A 23,428-nucleotide genomic window follows, 5' to 3' on the forward strand; every position below is an offset into this window, starting at 1 on the left:
CATCAACTAATATTTTTACTATTAATTAAAGAATTGTCTTATTTTTGTCTACAAAATGGTTTTTTAAGTTAATACTACATCTAAAGCAACAGCTTCTTTAATATTCGAATATTTAAAACAGTATTTCAATGGGCTCATTTGCACTATAAAAGTCCAAAAGCCAGAAAAAGTATTACTGGGAAAGCAACTCAAAAGATAAAATTTGTTTAATCAGTTGATTACTCAGTCACTTCTTTCATCTCTCATCCAGCCTTTTGTTTTCTTTGGTGTTCTTGCCCATCAATATTTTGATAAGTTTTATTACTTTTTGCCACAAAGCAAAATGGCTGGCTGCTGATTAACAAAGAATAGAACTACACCGTCGTGCAATAAGCAGAACTGTATTTGGGGAACAGAAAGCATGAAATTATGAAAAATTATGGACATTTACAGCAATAAAGAGTAACAAAAAGCTTGGAAAATATTTTCTGTTCAGTGAAAAGGTTCACATTGTGATAGAGCAAATAAATTGAGATTTTTAGGCAGTTACGTGACTATAATGTACAAAATGTGTTTTTTTCACTCAAAGTCTGTGCAAGTTGCATCCAAAGTACACATAGCAAACAGCTAAAATTCTACCAGCTGACATCCTTATTTTCAGATTCAGACGCCACAACATAAAAATGTATCCTAATTGCCCCTTGGGGATAAATAAAGACTCTCTGATTCTGATTCTGAAAATGTGCATTTAAAATAATCATAAGAGGAAAAAAAGAGCTACATAAACAGTGGTTTTCATGAGGTTAAAAGTAAGAAAACACAAATTACGCAGACAACTGACAAAAAAACAACAGGTTAAACCCTGACAGAAATAATGCAGCATTATCACTAATTATACACAGACATTCACTTGAAACTATTGTCAGATATGAAATTAAATGGACAGCCTCAGCTACATTTTTTAGTCACAGCATCACACACACATATTATGTATATTTATTCATTTTAAATTAGAATTTTTTGGTTTGCATTCAATCAAATTATAAAGCTACAGCAAAGTGACAGCCAGCTTAAAGGGTGTTACATAGACAGAACTGTGGTCTGGCTGGGCAGAGGGGTATTTGGGGTTTTTATTAAAGTTAGGGATTTATTAAAGTTAGCCGTGCTATTTAGCCTACTTCCTTAATATCCAGCTAAGCTAATCACCCAAATTTAAGAATGTAGCCAGTTGGCTTAGCTTAATCCACAGTCACAGAGGTCTAGGGAATGGTGAGCACTCATATAGCAATCACTGGCACCAGTGCTAGTGAAAAATGTGAGACTAATTGGCATGGGTCATGAAGATTGCTGGCAGTCACTGTGAAATCAACTGCTAAAGAATTATTCACTAAGGACTAATGACATTTTAATGACACACTGGCAACCTCCATTCACTAGGGAAAAGTGTACACTCTTCAACCGGTTGGAAAATAGTTGCTAGACATTGCTGACAATTGTTAGCATGACATTGGTTGCATAAGGGTATATGGTGCAGCACCAGAAACCTTGCAATTGCTTCAGTTGCTAGCAGGGATCTAAGTGTGCTAGTAGTTTACATTGAAGACGCTAACTTGTCTGCAATCACTCACAAAACGACTCACTAAGCAGTAGCAAACCAGAATGTAGAATATAGAATCTATATACTTAACACACTGTATACACCCTTTTTGCACATGCTCTACTTTCTTATTCAGATATATACATATATATATATTGTATATTTCTTACTTTGTGTATTGTCTGTCTTTGTTACTGTTTGTACTGGAGCACTGTAACCAAAATAATTTGCCCTAGGAATCAATAAAGTATTCTAATTCTGATTAGTGACACCTAGCAACAGCCAGCAACTTCCAGCAAACCAGTCACTAAGTGGTTAGGGAATACACATTCTTTTTTGGTGACCGGACTCTGGACCGCGTAACCAAGGATTTAGGTAACTGAATACACCAGTGAAATAACATTTTAATCTAACTCCCCCTTACAAAATGAAATAAGGTATTAAAGATGAAACATTGTGGTCATTTGCTTTGGACTTCAAGGCTTTAAGAAACCCCACATTCAAAAGAGAAACTGTTGACAGATGTGTTTTCTTCCAGATATTGTCGCTGAACAGATTTCAAAAGGCAGGGAAAGCTTGATAAGCTCATGGTTTTGACTGCATTCAACATCAACTTGCAACATCAAGTGCTCATTTTCAGCACTGGTGATGTAGAGATGGCGACAGCAGTTCAGTATTTGTGCTGCAGTACAGGAATTTCTCAGAGGTTTTCAGCTGTAGCCGTCATTCCACTCCATGACTTTATCATATTCTTGGATCTTCTGTTTGATGTGTGATAGCTTGTTCTTCAGATACTCACAACGCTCTTTCTTTTCTAGGAAAGTGGGATCCTGTAAAGGTAAGGCAGAAACAGCGATCAGATTATAGTCTACTGTTCTTTAACCACCAAAAGACAAAGCCAAATGATAAACTCCTAAATCTGACATTGCTGTCCATTAAAAACAATGTGCCATGCTGTTGCAATAGGCAACATGTTGCTTCATTACAACACTGTGGTTTTCGATGACTCTATCCCAAATACTCAACACAACAATAACAACATTCTAAAATTACACAATATCCGTGGAGATTAGTAGACCTTTTCATAACAGACCTTTTGACTTGTGAATGCAAAAAAAGCACATGTGGAATTAATGATGGCTGAAGTTACAATAAACTATGTCAGTGGATCCTCTCCCAAAAGGAATCCGGCCAGCATTAACACCTGATACATTACAGCAGATACAGCAAATCTCTTACATTTTGATTATAAATTTGACAGGTTATCATATCCCAGTGACCATTGAAACTAAAGTTAATTTAGCGTCAAAATAACTGAACAAAAAAAAATTAGTTGCAGAGGGTCACTTTTTTGAAAGAATGATAAGAATCCTGTGCTTTTCCTGCAAACCCATGTCAAAATATCTATTTTTTTTGTTTTAAAAAAGGTCTTCTGTCTACAGCTTTTAGCTCACTTTTGTTTCTCTGGACTTTTTTCCAGCTGTATTTGACATAGAAAGAGCTTCCAGTCTTTTTTCTGAGGTATATGCACAGGACCTTTGTCGACCTTTAGCCCTTCAAAGCTCCGTTAAACCTGATCATTTATGGAGCAATGAAAAATATGGAAGAGCAATAAAAGATATGTCGGTAAAAATGACAACATGTTTAATCAATAAACGCTTTATAAAGGTATAAAAAATTACCCAGTATAAAAAAGTATCAGAGGTAGGGATGGGTACCGGTGTCCGGTAGTAACCAGACCGAAAAGCAGCGCACATTTCGGTGCTTTATTTCGGTGCTTTTTTTTTCCTGAGCCAATTCTAGCCAATCATTTTACGTTTCCGAGGATAGTAGGCGGGGCCAGGTACGTACGTTCTTTTAGAGCAGAGCTACAGGTTGAAAATGCCCAAGGCGAAGCGGTCAAAAGTCTGGCTGTACTTCACAGCAAAAAATGCAAACTCAGCAGCCTGCAACAAGTGCTTTAAGCTGATACTGTGATACTGTCAAAGGAGGTAACACCTCAAATCTGATGAAACACCTGGCGACGCATAGCGGGTTTTTTTTAAAGCCGAGAAATGCGCCGTGTTTGATAGCTTGCTGCGAGACCTCACACCGAGCACATCTACTGCGGGTGTGGTGCCTGTTATCGGACCCGGAGTTAGCAACATCCCCCAAGAACCCGAAGAGTAGAGTCCTGGCCCCTAGCCCTGCCAGTGTAGCAGAAATGATGACGGATGATGATGGCAGCAGCAGCCGTTCTTCTCTGCGTGAGTTGCTTCATGTTGTTCGTGTGTAATTAACGTTGAGTACGCTAACCACATTATTACATTAATGCATGTAAGGTGAACTAGCAAACACCGTGGTAGTTACATGCGGCTGTCTTCTTGTTTGATGGCAGATACTCCCTTCACCCTGGCCAAAAAGGCTAAAATGACCAAAGAAAAAGTGGAAAACAGTTAAACATGAGAGGTTTTTGGACAAAGTTTGTGTTTTTTCCATTGTTTAAGCACTGCTTCCAGCCAAGAGTGAAACCATATATGCCCTATAGCTGCAGAAAAGGCTAACATTGTTATCTTTTTACAAAAAAAACAGCTAAACACGAGAGGTTTTTGGACAAAGTTTGTGTTTTTTTCCATTGTTTAAGCACTGCTTCCAGCCAAGAGTGATACCATATATGCCCTATAGCTGCAGAAAAGGCTAACATTGTTATCTTTTTATAAAAAAAAACAGCTGAACATGAGAGCTTTTTGGACCAATTTTGTGTTCTCCGTTCTTTAAGCACCGGTTTGAGCACCGTTTAAGCACCGGCACCGTTTCAAAAGTACCGGTTTGGCACCGGTATCGGATAAAACCTAAACGATACCCATCCCTAATCAGAGGGCTGTGGACCTGAGAACATTTCCATTCAGTTTAATTAGACTATATTTATATAGCACCTAATCAATAAAAAGGCACCTCAAGGTGCTTCATAAAAACCCTACAATGTAAGAATGAAAACCCTGGAGAAAACAAAAAAGGCACATAGCAGCAGTGGGAAGGAAAGATTGCCTACATGTTGCAACTGTTTGCAACATGTAGGCAACATGTAGGCTAACAGTTGCACCAGGGGGCAGTGTCACAAACAAACAGTCTTTGTCATGCAATCCTTGTTGATGATCTGTGATGTTTTCTTTGGGTTTTTTATTTTTTTGCTCCTCCCTTGTTCATGATAAACATTGCTGTTGCACAGTTTCCTTTTCTGGCCAAATGGCCAATCTGCATACTTTCAAAGAAAGGAAAAGCCTTTTATGGTAATTTAATTATTATGGAAAGTTTTGGGTCACTATCCTGCTAAAAGACCCATCTATGACTATGGTTCATAACCAGATTTTAAAGCACATAGCTGCTCCCCATGTAGGTTAAGCCATCACCATTAGCAGAAAGTGGACAGGTGTGCTTTCTACACATGATGAGTTCAGATCAATATTCAATATTCAGATTCAATATTTATTTCACTCAGTGACAATGAAATCAATTTGTAACTTCTGTAATGTGTTTTTATGGATTTTTTTGGTCGCTAATCCGTCTCTTCTCCATTAAAATGAAACTAACAAGAAGTAGAGACTGTTTATACTTTTGTAAGTGAAGAAAATCACAAATTTAGTAGGGAAATAATTATTTGCCCCATTGTATAAAACAGTAACAAGACAATAAGCTCACATTTTTCTTCCTTTGGTACTCCTGGAGGATTCTGTTAATGCGATCCACCTCCTACAAGAACAGAAAGAGAGGCAGAGTTAACTCAAACACTGAAACTCAGTATGAAAATGAGTTGCAGTGACGCAGTACCAGCAGCTCTCTGATGAGAGTGAGGAATTTTAGGGTGGAGGGGAAATACAGAGGGAACTGGAAGTCCAAACAGGGGAAGTTATGGGATGAGGAAATGAGGTACAATTTCAAAACAAAAAGACAGAGTGTAATATTCCAAACATGCAATCATGGGTTTGCTTGTTTTAGTTTAGCTTTTACAGTTTAAAATGTTTAATTTTAGTTTCATTTTATTAGTTTCAGTGTAACCTATTAGTGCCTTTTATTTTTAAAATAATTACTGTATTTATGCCAAATGCAACAGGCAAAATTTAAGGGAGTCAATGTAGATATAACAGTACAAACAGAACTTTTTGAGGGTGGTTAACTCAGTCTTGTAGACATCTAAACACATCCAAAAAGGCCTCATTAGGTAGTTTAAGCTTAATGTGAAGCTGCGCTGAGCAAAGCAACATCAGTTCTTGTTAAATGAAATATAAGAGGTCTATATAAGCAATCACCATCTGGTTGGTAGGGTGCTGAGGTAAACTGCGCATCATAGCGTCCATTTCATCAAACTTCTTGAGGGTTGCCTGCACCTCTGAGTGGAGCTCTTTGTACTCTGCATACTGATCGTTAAACACGGCCCGGTACTGGTCCCGCTCCTCATCTGACCGGATCACTGGGTACTTACTGTAGGAAACAGGAATACAAAGAGCACAGTTTTAATGTCACAAGATGTTTTGTCTTTTCCTAAGCATATTTAAGTTATACATGGCGATAGTGGAGATAAAGATCCAATATGCTGTCAAAATTGTGTTTATGAATAAAACAGATTTATAATACTTGCAAGTACCACCTATTGTATTTATTTACTATTTATTTATTTCATTAAATGAAATAAGTATTTTTTTGTCTGAAATACGAGAAATATTTAAAGTTTCATAAGTGTTTAAAAAAAATGGTAAATAGTTAGACAAATTAGAAAAGCTTTTAATATGTGGTTTATTTTCATGGAGTTTTAATTGCCTTGTATATCTATGTAAGTGTATGTGTGTATATTGGTTTATCAGTTTTCTTTGTATTTACAAATGTGTTCCGAGTAAACAGCTGTATTTAATGCACGCTGTGAAAGGTGAAACTTCAGTGTTAAACAAAAATTGCTGTTTGGTTGCTGGAGGACAAGATGTGGTGGACAAACTGATATTCATCTACTACTGAAACACCTATATTACAAATAATACACTTCAAGGTACCTGACAAAATGATTGCCACTTTATATTAAAACCATTTGCTAGTTGAGTTTCAGTATGTTTGACTTTGTAAAAGCAAAATCAGTGCAAACAAAAAAGAAAACTCACAGAAAACATTTACTATTAGATATGTTTATGTGTGTGCAGGTGTGATTTTCCCTCGTCTTCTGTGATGTCTAACTGAGCCTTTTTATTTAACAATTTTAGTTGAAAGTAACAACTGCAGATTGACTGTGTACTGTATCTACTTTTGTTTGACTCTCTTGACTTTTTTTATATTTTCTAGGTAACACTTACGCAATGTAGTCTGGCACTATAACAGGTTTAGGAATGTGCCCCGAAGGTATAGCTCCCTGCAAAACCTTTGCAGGAATTGCTTTTGGTGCAGTATGGATGGGAACCACTGAAGAGCCCTGGACCTGTTCTGGAATTCTGGGAGCAGGAGCAGAATCTGTTACCATCTGCAGAGACACAACAACATGTTTACTGGATTACTGTAATACTTACAGAGAAATCATCAAACAAGATTTTATTCTTTCTGCATTCCATCTTTAATGTGTTAAGTCTTTTCTTACAGAATCCTTACCAATGACTGCACAGCTCGTATGTTTGATGGCTGCATCTGCACACGTAAGATATATAAAAATATAATTCATTAACATGTGATTTATATTTTTTACATCTCTATGTTTTACTTTGGAGCTGCCATTAAACCCTACAATAACAATAGGAGTTTGTAAATTTTGTTTTTGCTCTGTTATTTTTAAAATGTTGTCTTGTGTGAGCTCATTTACTGACCTCACACAAGAGCTTACACAAAGTAAGTCTTGCTTACTTTTCATTACTGAGCTCATTTGTCTTGAATTGATGCCAAATATGTTTATTTTATTTTTATATAAACCCCTCAAATGGACCACAAGCCCACTGGCTTAGTGTGAAAAGCAGGACTATACATCCAGCACACATGTATTTAACCCTCATTCAGGGTTTTGCAAGCAAGGATACTAAAGCTACAACTATGAGCTAGCTAATCTGTACTATTAGCCAACTGTTGCCATTAGCCATTATAAAAATACCATAAAGAAACTTAAAAATAATTAATAACCAATTAAACTATATTAATACCTATTTGTCTGATATCCTTCCACTTGTAAACAATAATTATGGAAGGCTTAATTGTTCTTTGCTACGTGTGAACAATGTTAACTTAGGCGCTTACTCACAAATGACTTAAGAAATAAACTCCCTGGTGTCTCCCTCTCTCTTATCACCCACTATATGCGTACAGAGTACCTACACAAACTGTTCCTCACAATTAAAATTTCAGTAGGTTAACAGTGCTTCCAATTTTAGTGCATAACTAGGCAAAATGACTAGTGTAGTTATGACCAGTGGCATAAATCATCTCCTTTAACTCTCCAAATTAAAAAAGGTCACTTGCATGTTGCACAATTAATAAAAGAGAAAGAAGACAAGGCAAAACTAGACTGAACTTTGTGTACACCTTTTGGCAACACATGCGCAGGACTGGCAGACCCCACCCACTCACTCCCCTGGAGCTTGTGTGCAAATTATGTGGTTTGTTGTTGCAGTGCAGTCTGCGTCTGCATGTGTGGACATGTTTGAGACTATTTTTAAGTTATCAAAGTGAAGAAGAACTCTTGACTGAATGTAAGGAATCCCTAGACCCAATTTCATAAAACAGAGCAAACCTAAACAAAGCAAGCTCACCTCCTGGCCGTACCTCTCCCGGTATTTACGTGCAGCTTCATGTCTCCACAGCTTGAGGCACACAATGGCTCCAATCAGATACACAAGCATTGTGACAAAGAGGAAGATAATGGCAGCAATCTGGCCTGCTTCCGTTCTGCAGAACGCTCCGTTAATACCATTGTTGAACACTGGGTAGGAGCAGAGCCCTCCACGATTTGTGTCTCGAACATAGACAATACCTGGGGAATAAAAATATTCTATTATGTATGCAGTTCAAAAACTGATTTAAAAAGAGACTGAATATTTAATTCATTTTAATTTTAAAATCATTACATTATACCACCAGACAAAGTTATGCACTGGAATTACCTCAGTTTTACCTGAATCTATTTTTTTTTACTTGATACTTCAATCCCACTGCAATACTGTATTTCTAAGCGCACCAAATTAATCAGAGTTGTAGTTAATATTAACATATCTGACTTCTTTATATTTGCAATTCAGTGTTTGGTTCTATAGAGAGTATGAGAAGTATATGACATGACCCAGAACCCCAAATCACAGTCTTTATAGCCTTAGATAAAATGGTCTGCTTCTCTTTCCTTTGTCAATTTTCACACACCCTTGAGTTAGTGATTAACTCAGACTGGCTCCACATATATATTAAGAACCAAGTTGTCATTAACCCAAGTATACATAATAGCTTCACTTCAACCTTGCTACAATGGCAAAGTAGTTTAACTGAAAATTGTTTTCTCTTTTACATTTTTAACTGCATTCCACCAATAACTGGGTTTGAAATACAGGACTTGCCTGTTAATGAGTTTTCTATCATGCATCATAACCTCTTAAGCTTTAATTAAGAGGGAGTACTGTGCCAATTTCTAGCTTGATATTGTTTATTTCTGGACTCTATTAAAGAAGATCACTGTCTGCACAAAACAAGATGTTTTAGGTCCCCTGAACAACTTTCATATACTGTATATAAAAGATGAATGTAGGCATTGAAAAGTGACCCACTGACTTCTGGACTATGCATTTTGAAATTAATGCATAATTTTTAAGTCCTTAGTTGTCAAAGGAGTCTTGGGAAACTTGGTTAGCAAGCCACAGAACACACTGTAAAGAGTTCAACTTTCTTCTAATTTCAAGAGCATACAGCTGTCTGGGTAAAAATCCAAGTAACTACACCTATAATTGCTTGAACAAAATGTATCTGGTTGAGTAAAAACAAACAAAAGAGTAAAATTCCAAGATTTTAGCACGGCAGTCTATGGTGAAGTCTGGGTACTTTCTACAACCCTTGCTGTAAAGTTTTCAATGAAATTACATTGATGGTGTCTACCACGCTGAAAAAAACGATTTAAAAATATTCTTTTAAACAACAGATTCTCTGAATAATCCACTGAACTGTCTTCACTGACAAGATGCAGCTATGTTTCCTACCTGCTGCCATGTACAGCAATGCCAAGGCCAAGTTTATGATAAACTCAGTCACAGGCCACCAGGAAGAGTCCAGCAGGATGGTGCGGTAGTACATGGTCATCCCGAGCACTAACATGATCACAGTTACCACCCATGCCAGCCCTGCCACTACCAACACAAAAGGGGTTTTGGGGCCTGTGTAGTAGTAGGTCCCGTCTATGCTGCCACCATAGTAACCTGCTCCATAAGCTCCACCAGGAGACGAATATCCAAACATGTTGAACCACTCATTGTCTTTGTGGATATAAGCACAGACACAGGCAAATACACCTGCTCCCAGCAGCAGCTCCACACAGCCCAGAATCCTCAGCAGTCCAGCCCAGGACTTCATGTAGGCATAGCGCTGATGGTACTCCTGCACTCGCTCACTGTAGGTCAGACCTGTATGGTAGGTGTGCCCAGACATAGAATCATGGCCATCCCTTGCTTCCAGAAGCTCTTTCCGTGAGTTGTAGCTGCCGCCTGATCCACCATATTTATCTCGGAATGACGCAGGAAGAGAGGGGGAGTGTGGGGGGGAGCAGCGAACTCCGTCTGTTGTGCTGTTGTTATTGCTTGAAGAGGCAGGCATGGACCACGTCTTTTCACTACTGCGATTGCTTCCTCTGAAGAAGTTCTTCCATGAGTTGGGGATAAAGCGGTGGACTGGTTTGATGTCAATGGCAGGATCAGGCTCTTGATCAGCGTTGTCTTCACTTCCACTGGGGTCAAACTCAGGGCCAACAGGAGGCTGAGCAGGCAAAGGTGGAGGTGGAAGAGGGTCGGTGCTCTGAGCAAGATGAGGAGCTCTTTGCTCTCTCAGGGGCTGTAGATCATAGGAGTCTGATCGGGGTAAAGAACTGGGTACCTGGTCATAGTGGGGCGCATGGCGGACACGCTCAGTGCGTCCGTAAGAGCCTCCTCCATAGGACATGAGGATGGTGATGGTCCCTAAACGCACAGACATGTTTATAAGTTATTATAACTAAGTATTTGGTGTACTGTGAGATATACATATATATATATATATATATATATATATATATATATATATATATATATATATATACACATACATATATATATATATATATATATATATATATATATATATACACATACATATATATATACATATATATATATATATATATATACACATATATATATACATATATATATACACATACATATATATATACATATACATATATACATATGTATATATGTATATATATATATATATACATATATACATATGTATATATATATATATATATATATATATATATATATATATATATATATATATACACATATATACATATATACATATGTATATATATATATATATATATATATATATATATATACACATATATACATATGTATATATATATATATATATATATATATATATATATATATATATGTATATATATACATATATACATATGTATATATATATATATATATATATATATATACATATGTATATATATATACATATATACATATGTATATATATATATATATATATACATATGTATATATATATATATATATATATATATATATATATATATATATATATATATATATGTACATACACGTACATACATATACACACGTGCATACATACATACATATATATTTATATATATATATATATATATATATATATATATATATATACGTACTATTTAAACAGACATGGTCCCTAACAGACAGCGCCTTCTGATCCTGTTCATTGTTAACTTCTCTTAACAGTCCATCACTGAGCAAGTCCATTAATTTTTGAGAATTGAAACATAGTTGACTGGTTGAATAAATACTCCCTAATTAAGTATTCAATGAAGTGTGATCCATCAAGTAATTATGAAGTGTGCATTTGTTTTAGCTTCATTCTTATTATCAACTTAAATAACAGAAGAAAGAAAAAAAGGAGAAAGAAAAAAGGAAGAAAAAAATCAAATTAAGTCTCAGATTGATGATGATCTCATAAATGATACTCAAGCCCAACATTCACGAGGAGGCAAAAGTACACCAAACTAAAAAAGATAAGCCCCAGAGTACCAGATGTCACCAGCGAAAACCCTCTTCATACAAAAAGCACTTGTGATTGAAGATGTTATCCAAGCGTCCTCCATGCAAGCTGAATAAAGACTGTATTTTTGTGCTGCAAACAAGTATGGAGCATGAATTCCCCTGTTGCCTCAATAAGCTATTCAGGAATGCTTTATTTACTGCAAGCTGCTGCTGCAGACAGCACAAAAATACATTCTTACTAACTAATGAGCCTTTGAAAGACAGTTTCTTATGGCAGATTTGATCTTGAGAGGTTAAAAAAAGTATGCTTGAATACCTCGTTTACACGCAGTCACTCAACACGACTTACATTGGCTTGCAGGTCAGAATGCAAACCTTGTATGACTATACAGTGTACAGATGAATCACCTGTAGAGACAGACAAGGGAAGATATGAAGATGAGTTGTAAACTCCATGCTTTGATCAACTGTCTTATCATTTAATGCACTGTACTTAGGTTGAAGCTAAACTGGCGAAAGCTGGCAATGTTTCTCACACAAGCACATTAACCTTACCTTAGTTTGAAAGTTCAGTCTCTGCTAACCAGCTACCTCTGTTCACTCTCGCCTCTCCAGCCAAAACTAACATAAATTGAGTTGCCAGTCAGTGAGTGCCTTCCACCTGACCCTCTCACAATCAGCTGTTTTTTGTATGACCTAATTATGCTTAAAGTACACTGGGGTGGACATAGCTCTAGAGTTGTCACATTACTAGAATTTCAAACTCTATACCGATAACCAGGAAATTACTTGTTATTCTATACCATTTTCAATATCACTGGGAAGATGTTGACCCCGCCCTGCAACAACAGAAGTAATGGGGAAGAAGTCACATTAACATATTAAAGTTCAACTAATTTCACCATTGTGACAATGTATAATGAAAAAGATGTAAAATAAAAAGTGTAACAGGTCCACTTTAAGCTTTCTCAGAGTATTGACCAATCAAACGTCTCCTTTGGTTCAGGCTTATCACAACTGGTCAATGCAAGGAGAAATTTTCTTTTAATATAACATAAAGGGTCAATAATGAAAATAACCGTCTTATTAATTTATTTAACAGATTATTATCATCAGCCGTAGAGTACTATTTTAAATTCTAGCATGGTATTAATAGCTGGAATAAAGGACCTGAATTCTTGAGCTGTGACTAAACTGTAGAGTAGCGGCTCACGACGAGGACTGTTAGTTCACTTTTGACTTTATCACCAGTTCGAGTCAGACAGACGCTTGCTACTGTTATTATGAAGCTGTTCCTAAGCTCTACTTGCTTTAATAACAAACAGGTAACGAGAAAACAGGATCACTTTGTAGTCCGTATCAAATGATATCACTGCGCGCATGGAAGGAGGCCTGGACCTGTGGACTTTATAGCTTGAGCTGGCACACAGCCAGGGGGTTCGGACAAGAGAACAGGTCAGCCCAATACTCTGGTCTGACACTATGTTAAGCTAATATCGTTTTCAATGTAGTTTGGAGACTGCGATATGATTTTTTTCCTCCGAACACAGCTCTTTTCACATGTTTGGCTGAGTGAACAGGAGGTAAACTTCACTCGAGGACTCAACAATGTGACTCAGCCCTCTCTTTACCGCCTACTTTTCGACATAAAAACTTTTATTCCGACACACTAACCGACTCCTTCTATTATTCTGCGAAACACATAACTCCGCGCTCTGTGTAGTGGAACCATCGCGTTGGAGGTCGCTTACCTTATTCGCTTTCCTTCCTTTTCCCGTTCTTCTCGCTCCCATTTCAGTAACGTTAACCACAGGTTTCACTCGAAGGCAAGCACGTGACTCGCCCATCCCTTTGACGTCACTACACAGAGGAGCAGTTTACCTGGTTGGAAAAAAGAGAAGTTCAGCAGCAGCTCACCTGACACCACCACAAACTGACGCTGGCTCATTTAGATCTTCAGCCATGTAGACGCAACCACTTTAATCTGCCATGCAATATAATAATAAAGTGTCACTGCTGCTGCTGTCTGGACAATAATCAGATATATGACATAAGGTGCTTTCATTAAGGTCACTGAATACCACGCTAATAACACAACAATAACAGAGAGAACTGGTCCTAGCTGGCAGCTTTATGAACTGCGCGGAATTTGAACTGTTGACATTTCTCCTTAGATGTACAAAGAAAAGTAAATGATCAAGGACAAAGGATGACAAAGTTCTCAAAGACAGCTAAAAAGATACGTATGACAACAGAGAGATCCAGTATACCTACACAGAGACATAATTTTCACAACGAGACAGAATGGTTGATAGAACACGTCAGTGACAAAACAACGACACAATGACACACACTTAAATGTTTATTTTATTTTATTTATTTTGTACTGTAAAATTAATATTTTGTCGAGGGGGTGGAAACCTAGAATTAAATATAGCACATTATTAATTTGTAAAGATAAAGGCGGCTTCTCTCTCACAAGTCTCCGAGATTACTACTTTGCTGCTCAACTCAAAATAGTTATACAATGGTGTGATGATACTTGTGAGGCCCAATGGAAAAAAATGGAGAATATGTGTGGGGTCATTCCAATACAATCCCTGATAGGAGATCAGAAACTGACAACAGCTTGTCAGAAAGAACTGAACCCTTTGGCATCTTTTACATTGCTTATTTGGTTTGAGTTAGTAAAAGAACTAAACCTAAGGAACCACATTTTCAAGTACTTAAGTCGGTGGCTTATGACTCTGGGTTTAAACCAAACCAAATGGATTTAAAATTTAAAAACTGGTCACATAAAGGGATTAATGGATATTGTAAAATAATGGATAAGAATGGCCTTCTAAGTTTTGAAATATTAAAAACAAAAGAGCTAGGAAAAAGTGACTTTTTCAGATTCCTACAATTACAGCAATATTTGTCCTTAAAAGTGACTAAAGAAGGTTAAAATATCAATACTACAGTCTAAATATCAGGAGAGCAAATCAATATGCAAATCAACCTAATGAAATAATTAATCTGATTTTACAAACATACTTTAAGGGATGTAAATCAATAATCTCTAAACTCTACCAGAGTATATTAAAAAGTAGGGGAACATCAACAGATTATATTTAAAAAAGATGGGAGAAAGAGTTGTCCACTGTTATATCTTCTGAACAATGGGACAATATGTGTGAGACTGCTACTTAAACCTCATCTTCTGCCTACTGGCAAGAATTTAGTTGGAAAAACTTGGTATGATTTTTCATAACACCAAAACAACAAACGGGGGGAAATTCCTCATGCTGGAGGAGCTGTGGGAAACTATTGCAAACCATACCAACATATTCTGGTCTTGTCGAAAACTCTCTAAATTTTGGGGAGATGTCAAAGATAGAATAGACTATAGGCTTTAAATCAAAACAACGGTCCGTCATAACATTTTATTTAGGAGACTTACCCGAAGAATTAATTAATTAATGTACTGACCCCACTGTTCTGGATGACTGGTTGAGCGTTGTTGAGGAGATTCATAAAATGGAAAAACTTACCTTTTGGTTAAGGTTGCAAGCTAATATTTATACCACAAGATGGGACAAGTGGTTGAAATCTATCCGAAATTAGTATGGGTTAGTATGGGTTGCTCATACATCTGTATATGTGTTGTCAATTCATGAATATAATGTCATGTTCTCACTGCCAGAATTGCTTTGTAGGGAAAAAGCTGTGTTTTTCAGTTGACTGCTTGTTTTGTTGTTTGTTGTTTATTGTTTGTTTGTTGTTTTCCTTTTCTGTTATAAAAATATTTAAAACCTTTATTAAAAACTAAGTAATAAAAAATTTTTATATTTTGTTTTGTCTTGTTTGTTTGTTTTTTTAATGGAAGAACTGTGCAGACTGCTTAAAGCTGCTTGAGAGTTTGAAGAGTGCAAGATATTGTTAAAGGCACCAAATGAGGGGACTTCATCTGGCGCAGCCAAACTCAAGAGGTAAAAATAAACAGAATATTCAGCAAAATGGAAACCCAAACACCAGAGGAAGAAGCCTGGGACCCAATTGGGGGCCTTGGCAACAATGTTGCCCCAATCCACACTTTATACCCAGTCAAGGGCCTTGGCAGCAGGAGCCCAATGCCTAATTTATACCCAGTGATAGCAGACCTCCATTTAATATGAGCGATAGGTTGCCGCACTAAGATTCCAACTGCAGGAATCTCAGCACATTCAGCCAACAAGTCATTACAAAATGGTAGCTGCAAATCACAAAGCTGCCAAGTGCAAAACCCATAATGATTGGCTTCTCTTGCAGTTAAAGTGCTGCAGAGAAAATGCAGAAAAATACATTCTCGAGCTCCAAGAACAGCTGGAAGAGGCTCACAGAAACAGGCCTGAGTCCAGCACAGAGGAGAACTCTGTGAGGAGAGGGATGCTCCTGTTGAAGAGAGCAACACAGCTAACACTGCTGTGGAGCTGAGTGTGAAGGTTTCAACACAAACCACAGAGGCTCCACACAAAGACTCTCCAGAGCTGAAAACAACTGGAGGGAGAAGCTGAATTGGAATCCAATGTAAGAAACAGCAGGAGGAGATTGAACAGCTCTGCGAGCAACTCCTCAAAATAAAAAAAGATATAGAAGAGGAAGTTGCAGAACGCAAGAATAAGAACAACAAGCCCACTGTGAGTTCACAGACCTCAAAATCAAACTCTGCACCAGTAAAGCCCTTTGTGAAAAAAATCAATTGAAGGCGCAAAACTTTTAACAAGAACTGGAAAAGACCAAAGCTTCCTACCTGGAAACTGTAGATAAGCAAAACCAGGGGAACACAAACATAAAAAACAAACTCCAGGAAGCAGAAGAAGAAAACATAATACTGCTGCAGATTGTGCAGTCTCTGGAAGAGACAATAAAAAAAACAAGAAGAGTCCAATGTTACCAAACCAGATAATTGGCAACATGATCCCAATTCAAACAATGTATCCAATGATGAGTCGTCACAAACAGAACCCAATCCAAACTTAATACCTAATGATGGGTTGTGGCAACCAGAGCCCAGTGCCCACTTTATACCCAATGATGGGCAGTGGCATTACTAAACTAGATCATTCTCAGGCCCAAAATGAGACACTCCACGAGAATGTGCAAGAAAAACACTTAAAGAAGGCCAGCAATACCAAACAAGAAAATCCAGATGCCAAAGATGAAAACATGTCCAAAAAGAAAAAGAAAAAGAACAAGAAGCTCTGCTGGCTGCTTAGACTATTCACTTAACTGACTTCAACTCCATTTCCTATAAAATAATCAATTATACACCACTAAATATTAATAGCAAATAACAGTATTAACCAGAGAGTTACTTCCAGTGCCTAAAGGTCAATTTTAAGGCATATTTGCTTTAATTTTCTGACATACCCACCCGTTCCCCAGCGTGGTACTTTGGGATGTTTTCATTTCCACTGTCACCAACTGCTTGCTCACAAGGGATTGTTGTTTTTTATCTTTAATTCAGTTGTATGAAAATTCTGCTGAATTGATTCACTTCCACTTATCCTTTTCAGGGTCGCAGGGGGCGCTGGAGCCTATCCCAGCTGTCTTAGGGCGAGAGGCAGGGTACACCCTGGACACCAGATCAACACATAGACCCACTTTCACACCTATGGGCAATTTAGTCTTTCCAATTAACCTAAACAAACACAGGAAGAACATGGGAACTCCACACAGAAAGACCCTAGCCTGATGGTGGAATTGAAGTGAAGACTTTCTTGCTGTGAGGCAACAGTGCTAGTTAGCACACACAGTTAGCCACAGTGATGCCCACTGCTGAATTGATCTGAACTGAATTAAAGATGATTTTTAGGAGACCTGCCTGAATCAGGGTATTATCTTACAGGGTATTACATATCTTAGGGTATTACATCTTACCCATGAAAAATTACCATTGAACAATCAGGTAAAATTGGCATTACCCAAACATAAAGTGTGAACACTAAATTTGCCTAATTTAAAAAGTATTTAAAATGCCAAATTAAAACAACTTAACACTAGAAATAAATATCTACTGTTGATAACCTTTGGAGCAATATTAATGAAATCCATATAACAACATGCCTGGCTCAATGGTTCATGGAACTATTAACAGTTACTGCACAAAAATATTATGCATTATTGATTTCAATATATTGATTTTTGTATCTTGCTGCTAGCTAGCACTAAGTCCAGTTTTCAGAATTTCAGAAAGACCAACTTGAACAAGAAGACGAAGAGTTCAGTTCTGCCAGCTGTTTGTCTTGGGGCTTCTTTGTGAATGACAAGTCATCCCACAGTCATCGTGTTCTTTGTGCTACTGGTATAAACCACCAGTCTCTTTGATGCCCAGTGTTAAAATAAAGAGTAAGGGTTTGTTATTTTACACATTTTTGGTTATTTTTATGTGTCAATGGAAAATTGTACTTAGTAGTCAGTATAAGCTTTTAATGATATAAGTTTGCATATGATAGAATACTGTATGTTGACCTCTGATGACTTAGACTGTTGTCCACTACAAGACTGTTTTATAAATTCTTTCTCACAGCGATAATAGCTGAACAAGCAGGAAGAGGAGAGCTGGACACTTTTATCTGCGCTCTCTAACAAGAAGAGGGGCCGCGTCCTTCTGAATCTCACAACACACGCGCATACATCTGAACCACTCTTATCTTCACTCCCTACGCACTAACATTCCTCTGCCTATGAATAGATGTATTCACTGTTGTATTACTTTTGTATATAAATAAAGACAAGTGCAAGAACAGAGCGCGCATCACAGGGCCCCCACTCTGGTGTGAGCGTTCTGTGACCGCCCTTGTATACAAGTGAAAACCACAGCGTCTGTGTGTTTCTACCCTTAGACTCTTAGCTGAAGAAGTGTCTTTAGAATAAATCTCTTGACATTATGGATATCAGATGACCACATTTAGAACATAATTACAGAAATTTAAAAAATCACCTTGTTTAAGTATGGAAAAAAACTACTAAAATTAAACAACTGCACTTTGTGCTTCTTATTATTCCAACTGTTGTAAGGAGTCTGCTTAAGTTTCTTCAGAGAGGTCAAAGATCAGTGTCGTTGGCTTTATGGTCTTCCAACTCTTCCTTGTCTTCATTCAGTGGTTGCCAGGCTCACATAACCTATAAAACTAATGTTATCTGATACCTTCAAACACTATTATTTTAAGGAAAGTTTGATTTTCCAAAATATGTTTGCTATTTATTCCTGACCACTTTTTTTTTAATTGTTTGTTTTGTCCACTATGATTGTTTGGTTTTTTTTACTTTTTTGTTTTTAAACTTTTCTTCTTTCTTTTTTTTCACCTCAGAAAGAAATGAAAAAAAGGAGTAGAGAAAAAATAAAATAAAGGGGTAAAATAAATTAACATTAACAAAGAAAAGTGAAAAAAAGTATGTAAAAGAATGAAATGAAAAAGAAAACAAGGACGAAAAAAACAAAACAAGGAACAGTTAAAAAAGAGCCAATGTAAGGAGAAAGGAAAGATGACAATGAAATAAGACTTAGAGGAACACACAAAAAAAAGAATTAATGATACACTGACAGTCTGATTCTGGTGAAATGTTGACATTTAATCTGATAATAACAAGTTTCCACACATTAGCACCATCACCACCACCACCCCACACACACACACACCATATGGCTATTTCTATGAGGGCATTAATGAATGCACTCCCAGGCCCTTAACCCTGACCCATACTTAGTTCTGTTCTGAACCCTAGAACAGCTCAATGATGGTCTGTCACAAAATGATGACCAGAAAAAATTCCCTAACTTCACTCCCAGCTAAAACCCAGACTGTACCTCACAAAGACAGCCATATATGGGTAAAGCATGCAAGATGACCAAAGCTTCAGACAGATATTGGTTAACATAAGGGATGACTTACATGTTTAAAATAACAGAATTTCAGTAAAACCTACTACTGACCTCAGTAGGGACATCCTCCCATTTAATTTCCATATACTCAAACACTTTGAGAAATACAATAAGAAAACATGGCTGCAGCACTAAACTTTTCACACAAGGACTGGGACAGAGGGAATCATTGTAATTTCATTTGCAGAACACAACACACAGATACAACATTAATACACATAAATATATATTGCATAAAGTTCTTTTTATGTCAAGTATTACTACAGTTGTGATTCTACCATGGGAAGGAGAAATGGCTTTTTAGGTATAATCATCATCTGCATCAGTAAGCCAAGAGGATTGTTTTGATGCAAAGATAATAATAATGTTAATATGAGGAATGTTTCCAAACAGGGTTTTGCAGACATATTGCACACATGTATTCTGACACATGCTATCAGACAGACAGAATAGTAGTAACCAATGGGTCATGGTCCAGCCTGTGTGCTGTATTTAAGCATTTAATACTACACGTGGGGGGAAAAAATGTAAAAACAAACAAACAAATAGTGCAGGAGAAATAAAGAAAAAGACAAGAAAAAGAAAACAAGAGATGGAGAAATAAAGAATTAAAGTAATAAGAAATGATAGCGTGATGTAAAGCTAAGTAGGAAAGAAAAATGAAAGAAAAAGGGATCGGAATGAAAAAATTAAAAATGGAGAGAAACATGGAAAAATTTGGAAGAAGGGTAAAGAGCAAAGTAAAAAGTGAAAAGAACTAAGAAAGTAGTAAAAAGAAACTGAAAAAGTAGGAAAAATGAATTTCTTGGTTAAGTTTGTGGGCCTATTTTAGATCTATTCACTATAACACCTTGTGCTTTTATTTCCAGTGTTCTCTAACCTGGAACTCCTTTCTGGTGTAGCAGCTGATTCAAGTTTGGCTCCTCTCGAGTAATAAAGTAGGCCACAGATGTTAAGCACTGTGTTTCAGTGTACAGGGAATTTCACATTTGGACTACCTGGTATGAGTTTTGCCACCTTTTTGGATCCATTCCAAGAGTTTATAAAAATTTCAGTGAAACCAAAGATACATTATTTGCTCTTTTCCTCTTGGAAAAATATTGCTGCCACCAAATTGTTCGGGCTCTTATTCATTGCATTTAATGTACTAGCACCATGGCCCCTCAAGTAACGACAACCTGTAACCACTATAAAGTAAAATCTTATTTTTTTCCTCATTAACACTGTAAGTCAAGATAAGATAAGGTTCACTTTTTTGTCTCAGTTGTGCCTCTGTTTTATAATCTAAAGACAGGCAGTAGCAAGAAAAGACACACAATCCTGCACAATAAACGCTGCATGAAAGTCTTTTAATATTGCTCATATTTGCCTATGTTAATGTAACTATTTTGTTCATACAAAATAAGTTTTGTATTTTGATTGTGAGTAACATATGCCATGCACATTCCAGCTGCAACACTTGCTCTCTTTATGTGTTATTTAACAGTAATTACTTGTACTAATGTGAGCTGTTTTGCAGATTAAGTAAGTGCTACTTAAATGTATAACCTCGCAGAACTTTCTGCTGTGTGCATCTGCTCTAGACAAATAGAGATACAATGTCAACTATTGGTAAATTAGTGGGAACAAAAGGCTCAACCAGAACCAAAGTTTTGTGTAAAAATGCCTCCATACAACAGATATGACATATAAAGACTCGCATGAAAAGGTGTAACCATCAAAGTAGCACAGTTAAAAGTTTGTCACACATAACCCTACACATACATCACAGAAAACCGCCTGTGCTGATGTGATTCTACAGCAAATAATCTACAGTACAAGCTACAGCATAAGTATGTCTGATTCTCTAAACACCTTTACATTTCTAAAGACTACTGGTTAAATGTTGATTGACTGCTGCATTCATTTTGGATGAATTTAAAAACATCTACATTTCTTCAGAGTATTTTAATGTCTTACATTTGAGCTTTAATCTCTTGACTGTAGGCAGGTGAAGCTGCAGAAATACTGTACTCAATAAAGTGCATCAAAATGGGTAACAGCATAGGAACAAAATGATAACAGCTGCTTTTTACAAACACTGTAAAGATGGCTCCCTTTTAGGCCAAGTTCCTCTAATGTGACCCTTAAGTTAGTGTTGCACAGTAACAAGTAACAGCATCAAGAAAATACTTAAAGGGCCTTTCAGATACCTGTTTAGTAAACGACACACATCATTTTTCAGTCTTGTGTAAGTAATTACATGAGAATGAGATGATTTAGCGTTAAAGTGCATCATTTTTGCCAAACTCTGAGGAGCAGAGTAGTGTTCGGGACCACCACCTCATTCAGTTTTATAAAAACACAGCATTGCTCGTTTGTTCTGGATGCACAGTGGAAGGCTGGGAGATTATCTTCAGTATGGAATCTGGTTTTGGTAATACTGCAGCATGTCGTATGTCTTGCTCCTGTTAAAATGAAGTTAACAAATATTTATTAGAAGGAACAATGTTAATAATAAAAATATATAAACACCTTTTTCCTTTATCTATGGGTGTGTTAATAAAGTTCTTTAATATCCCAAAATGACACTATACAATATTTGACCAATTTTGGCAATGGGCTTATACGTTTGTCTTCTGTAACAACTGCAGCACAAATTAAGTAATGCAAGTATTTTGTCACCTGCTACTGAGGAAACAGCTTTGGATGACTTTGATGATGAATGCTGCCGCTTCTTTTTCACTCATTTGCGGATTAAAACGTCCTCTGACAAAAAACAAAAGAAAAAACAATCAATGTGAACACATTTTGGGTGGAAATAACAGGTTCACAGTCCAGTGGCACTGGAAGTGTGCCTTACATGCTGCACTGATTGTTTTTTTAACTCCAGGTGGCTGCGCTTTGTTTTGCTTCCTTTTTTGACACCTACAGAATAGCTGTCAAAACACATATTACCAAATATTTATTTCTATACTAGTTTTTATAGTGCTCTAGTCTGAGATAAATTGGCAGGATTTTACTGTATGGGAGATTTTTGACATAATATTGACTACATACAATATAGTCACAGAACAATAAGGCTACGTTCACACTGCAGGCGAAAGCGCATCAAATCCGATTTTTTTGACCCTATGCGACCCATATCCGATCATGGTATGACAGTGTGAACAGCACAAATCCGATATTTTCAAATCCGATCTGGGTCACTTTCGTATGTGGTACTGAATCCGATACATATCCGATGTTTTAGAAAGCGACTGCTGTTTGAACGGTCATGTCGCATTAAATCCGTCTTTTACGTCACTGATACAAGGCAGATGCCAATTATCAGCGCCGGAGAAGCGCCCGAGAAGACACCGCGAACGCTTCCTGGCCATCCAGTGTAGATGTTAGTGAAACTGTTGGGAAGACAACGTTGGAGAAACGTGAACATTTTATTTGTACTGTATAATCTGCAGATTCTGACCGAAATCTGCAACTATCCTTTGAAGCACCGCTCCTCTAAAACAGCAATACGGATAATTATTAGGTTATCTACATTATTATGTAAATAACAAAATAACTTAAAGCACAAATTGGGAAACGTAAAGTCCGAAGTCTTTATATTAAGGGCCATCAGTCAAACAATATTGTTTGCTCTGGGTCTAAACAGCCCGTTGTGTGTGACATCTTCTTTTGTGCATGCGGGTCGCTTTGAGCGTTCACACTAGAACGCGTTTG

The 23,428-nt window shown here is 36.9% G+C and overlaps 2 protein-coding genes across 17 annotated transcripts in view; both read right to left on the minus strand.

Moving 5' to 3' along the window:
- Positions 1-364: 364 nt before the first annotated feature.
- On the minus strand, positions 365-13,718 carry marveld2a (MARVEL domain containing 2a). Of its 15 annotated transcripts, none has more exons than XM_025908844.1 (11): positions 13,572-13,680; positions 12,376-12,659; positions 12,170-12,228; positions 10,640-10,722; positions 9,754-10,522; positions 8,326-8,546; positions 7,181-7,216; positions 6,892-7,055; positions 5,863-6,034; positions 5,255-5,305; positions 365-2,406 (listed from the first exon to the last, which is right to left on the minus strand). In XM_025908844.1, exons 4-11 carry the CDS (start codon positions 10,703-10,705, stop codon positions 2,287-2,289), a joined length of 1,599 nt encoding a protein of 532 aa, XP_025764629.1. In that variant the 5' UTR covers positions 10,706-10,722; positions 12,170-12,228; positions 12,376-12,659; positions 13,572-13,680; the 3' UTR covers positions 365-2,286. The 15 variants fall into 15 exon arrangements, with proteins under 15 accessions (XP_025764629.1, XP_025764628.1, XP_013131674.1 ...); XM_025908843.1 differs by having other exon boundaries at positions 12,137-12,228; XM_013276220.3 differs by having other exon boundaries at positions 9,754-10,722; positions 12,137-12,228; positions 12,376-12,441; positions 12,624-12,659; positions 13,572-13,679.
- Positions 13,719-20,714: 6,996 nt separating this feature from the next.
- pi4kaa (phosphatidylinositol 4-kinase, catalytic, alpha a) overlaps positions 20,715-23,428 on the minus strand; it is a 36,558-nt gene continuing 33,844 nt past the window's right edge. For both annotated transcript variants that reach the window (XM_013276215.3, XM_019360714.2), the window contains exons 53-54: positions 22,391-22,474; positions 20,715-22,173 (exon numbers count right to left, since the gene is read on the minus strand). In XM_013276215.3, the coding sequence (XP_013131669.1) occupies positions 22,122-22,173; positions 22,391-22,474 (136 nt within the window). In that variant the 3' untranslated portion in view covers positions 20,715-22,121. The remainder of the gene's footprint in view (positions 22,174-22,390; positions 22,475-23,428) is intronic.

The sequence above is a fragment of the Oreochromis niloticus genome, linkage group LG7, assembly GCF_001858045.2.
Source record: "Oreochromis niloticus isolate F11D_XX linkage group LG7, O_niloticus_UMD_NMBU, whole genome shotgun sequence".
NCBI classification, from domain to species: Eukaryota; Metazoa; Chordata; class Actinopteri; order Cichliformes; family Cichlidae; genus Oreochromis; species Oreochromis niloticus.

Coding starts and splice junctions, on each gene's coding strand:
- marveld2a (XM_013276225.3), bottom strand. CDS start 10,705: ATGTCCTATGGAGGAGGCTCTTACGGACGCACTGAGCGTGTCCGCCAT. Junction 8,547..9,753: donor ATTGCTGTACATGGCAGCAG/GTAGGAAACATA, acceptor TTTATTCCCCAG/GTATTGTCTATGTTCGAGAC. Junction 2,407..5,254: donor AGTACCAAAGGAAGAAAAAT/GTGAGCTTATTG, acceptor TTACCTTTACAG/GATCCCACTTTCCTAGAAAA.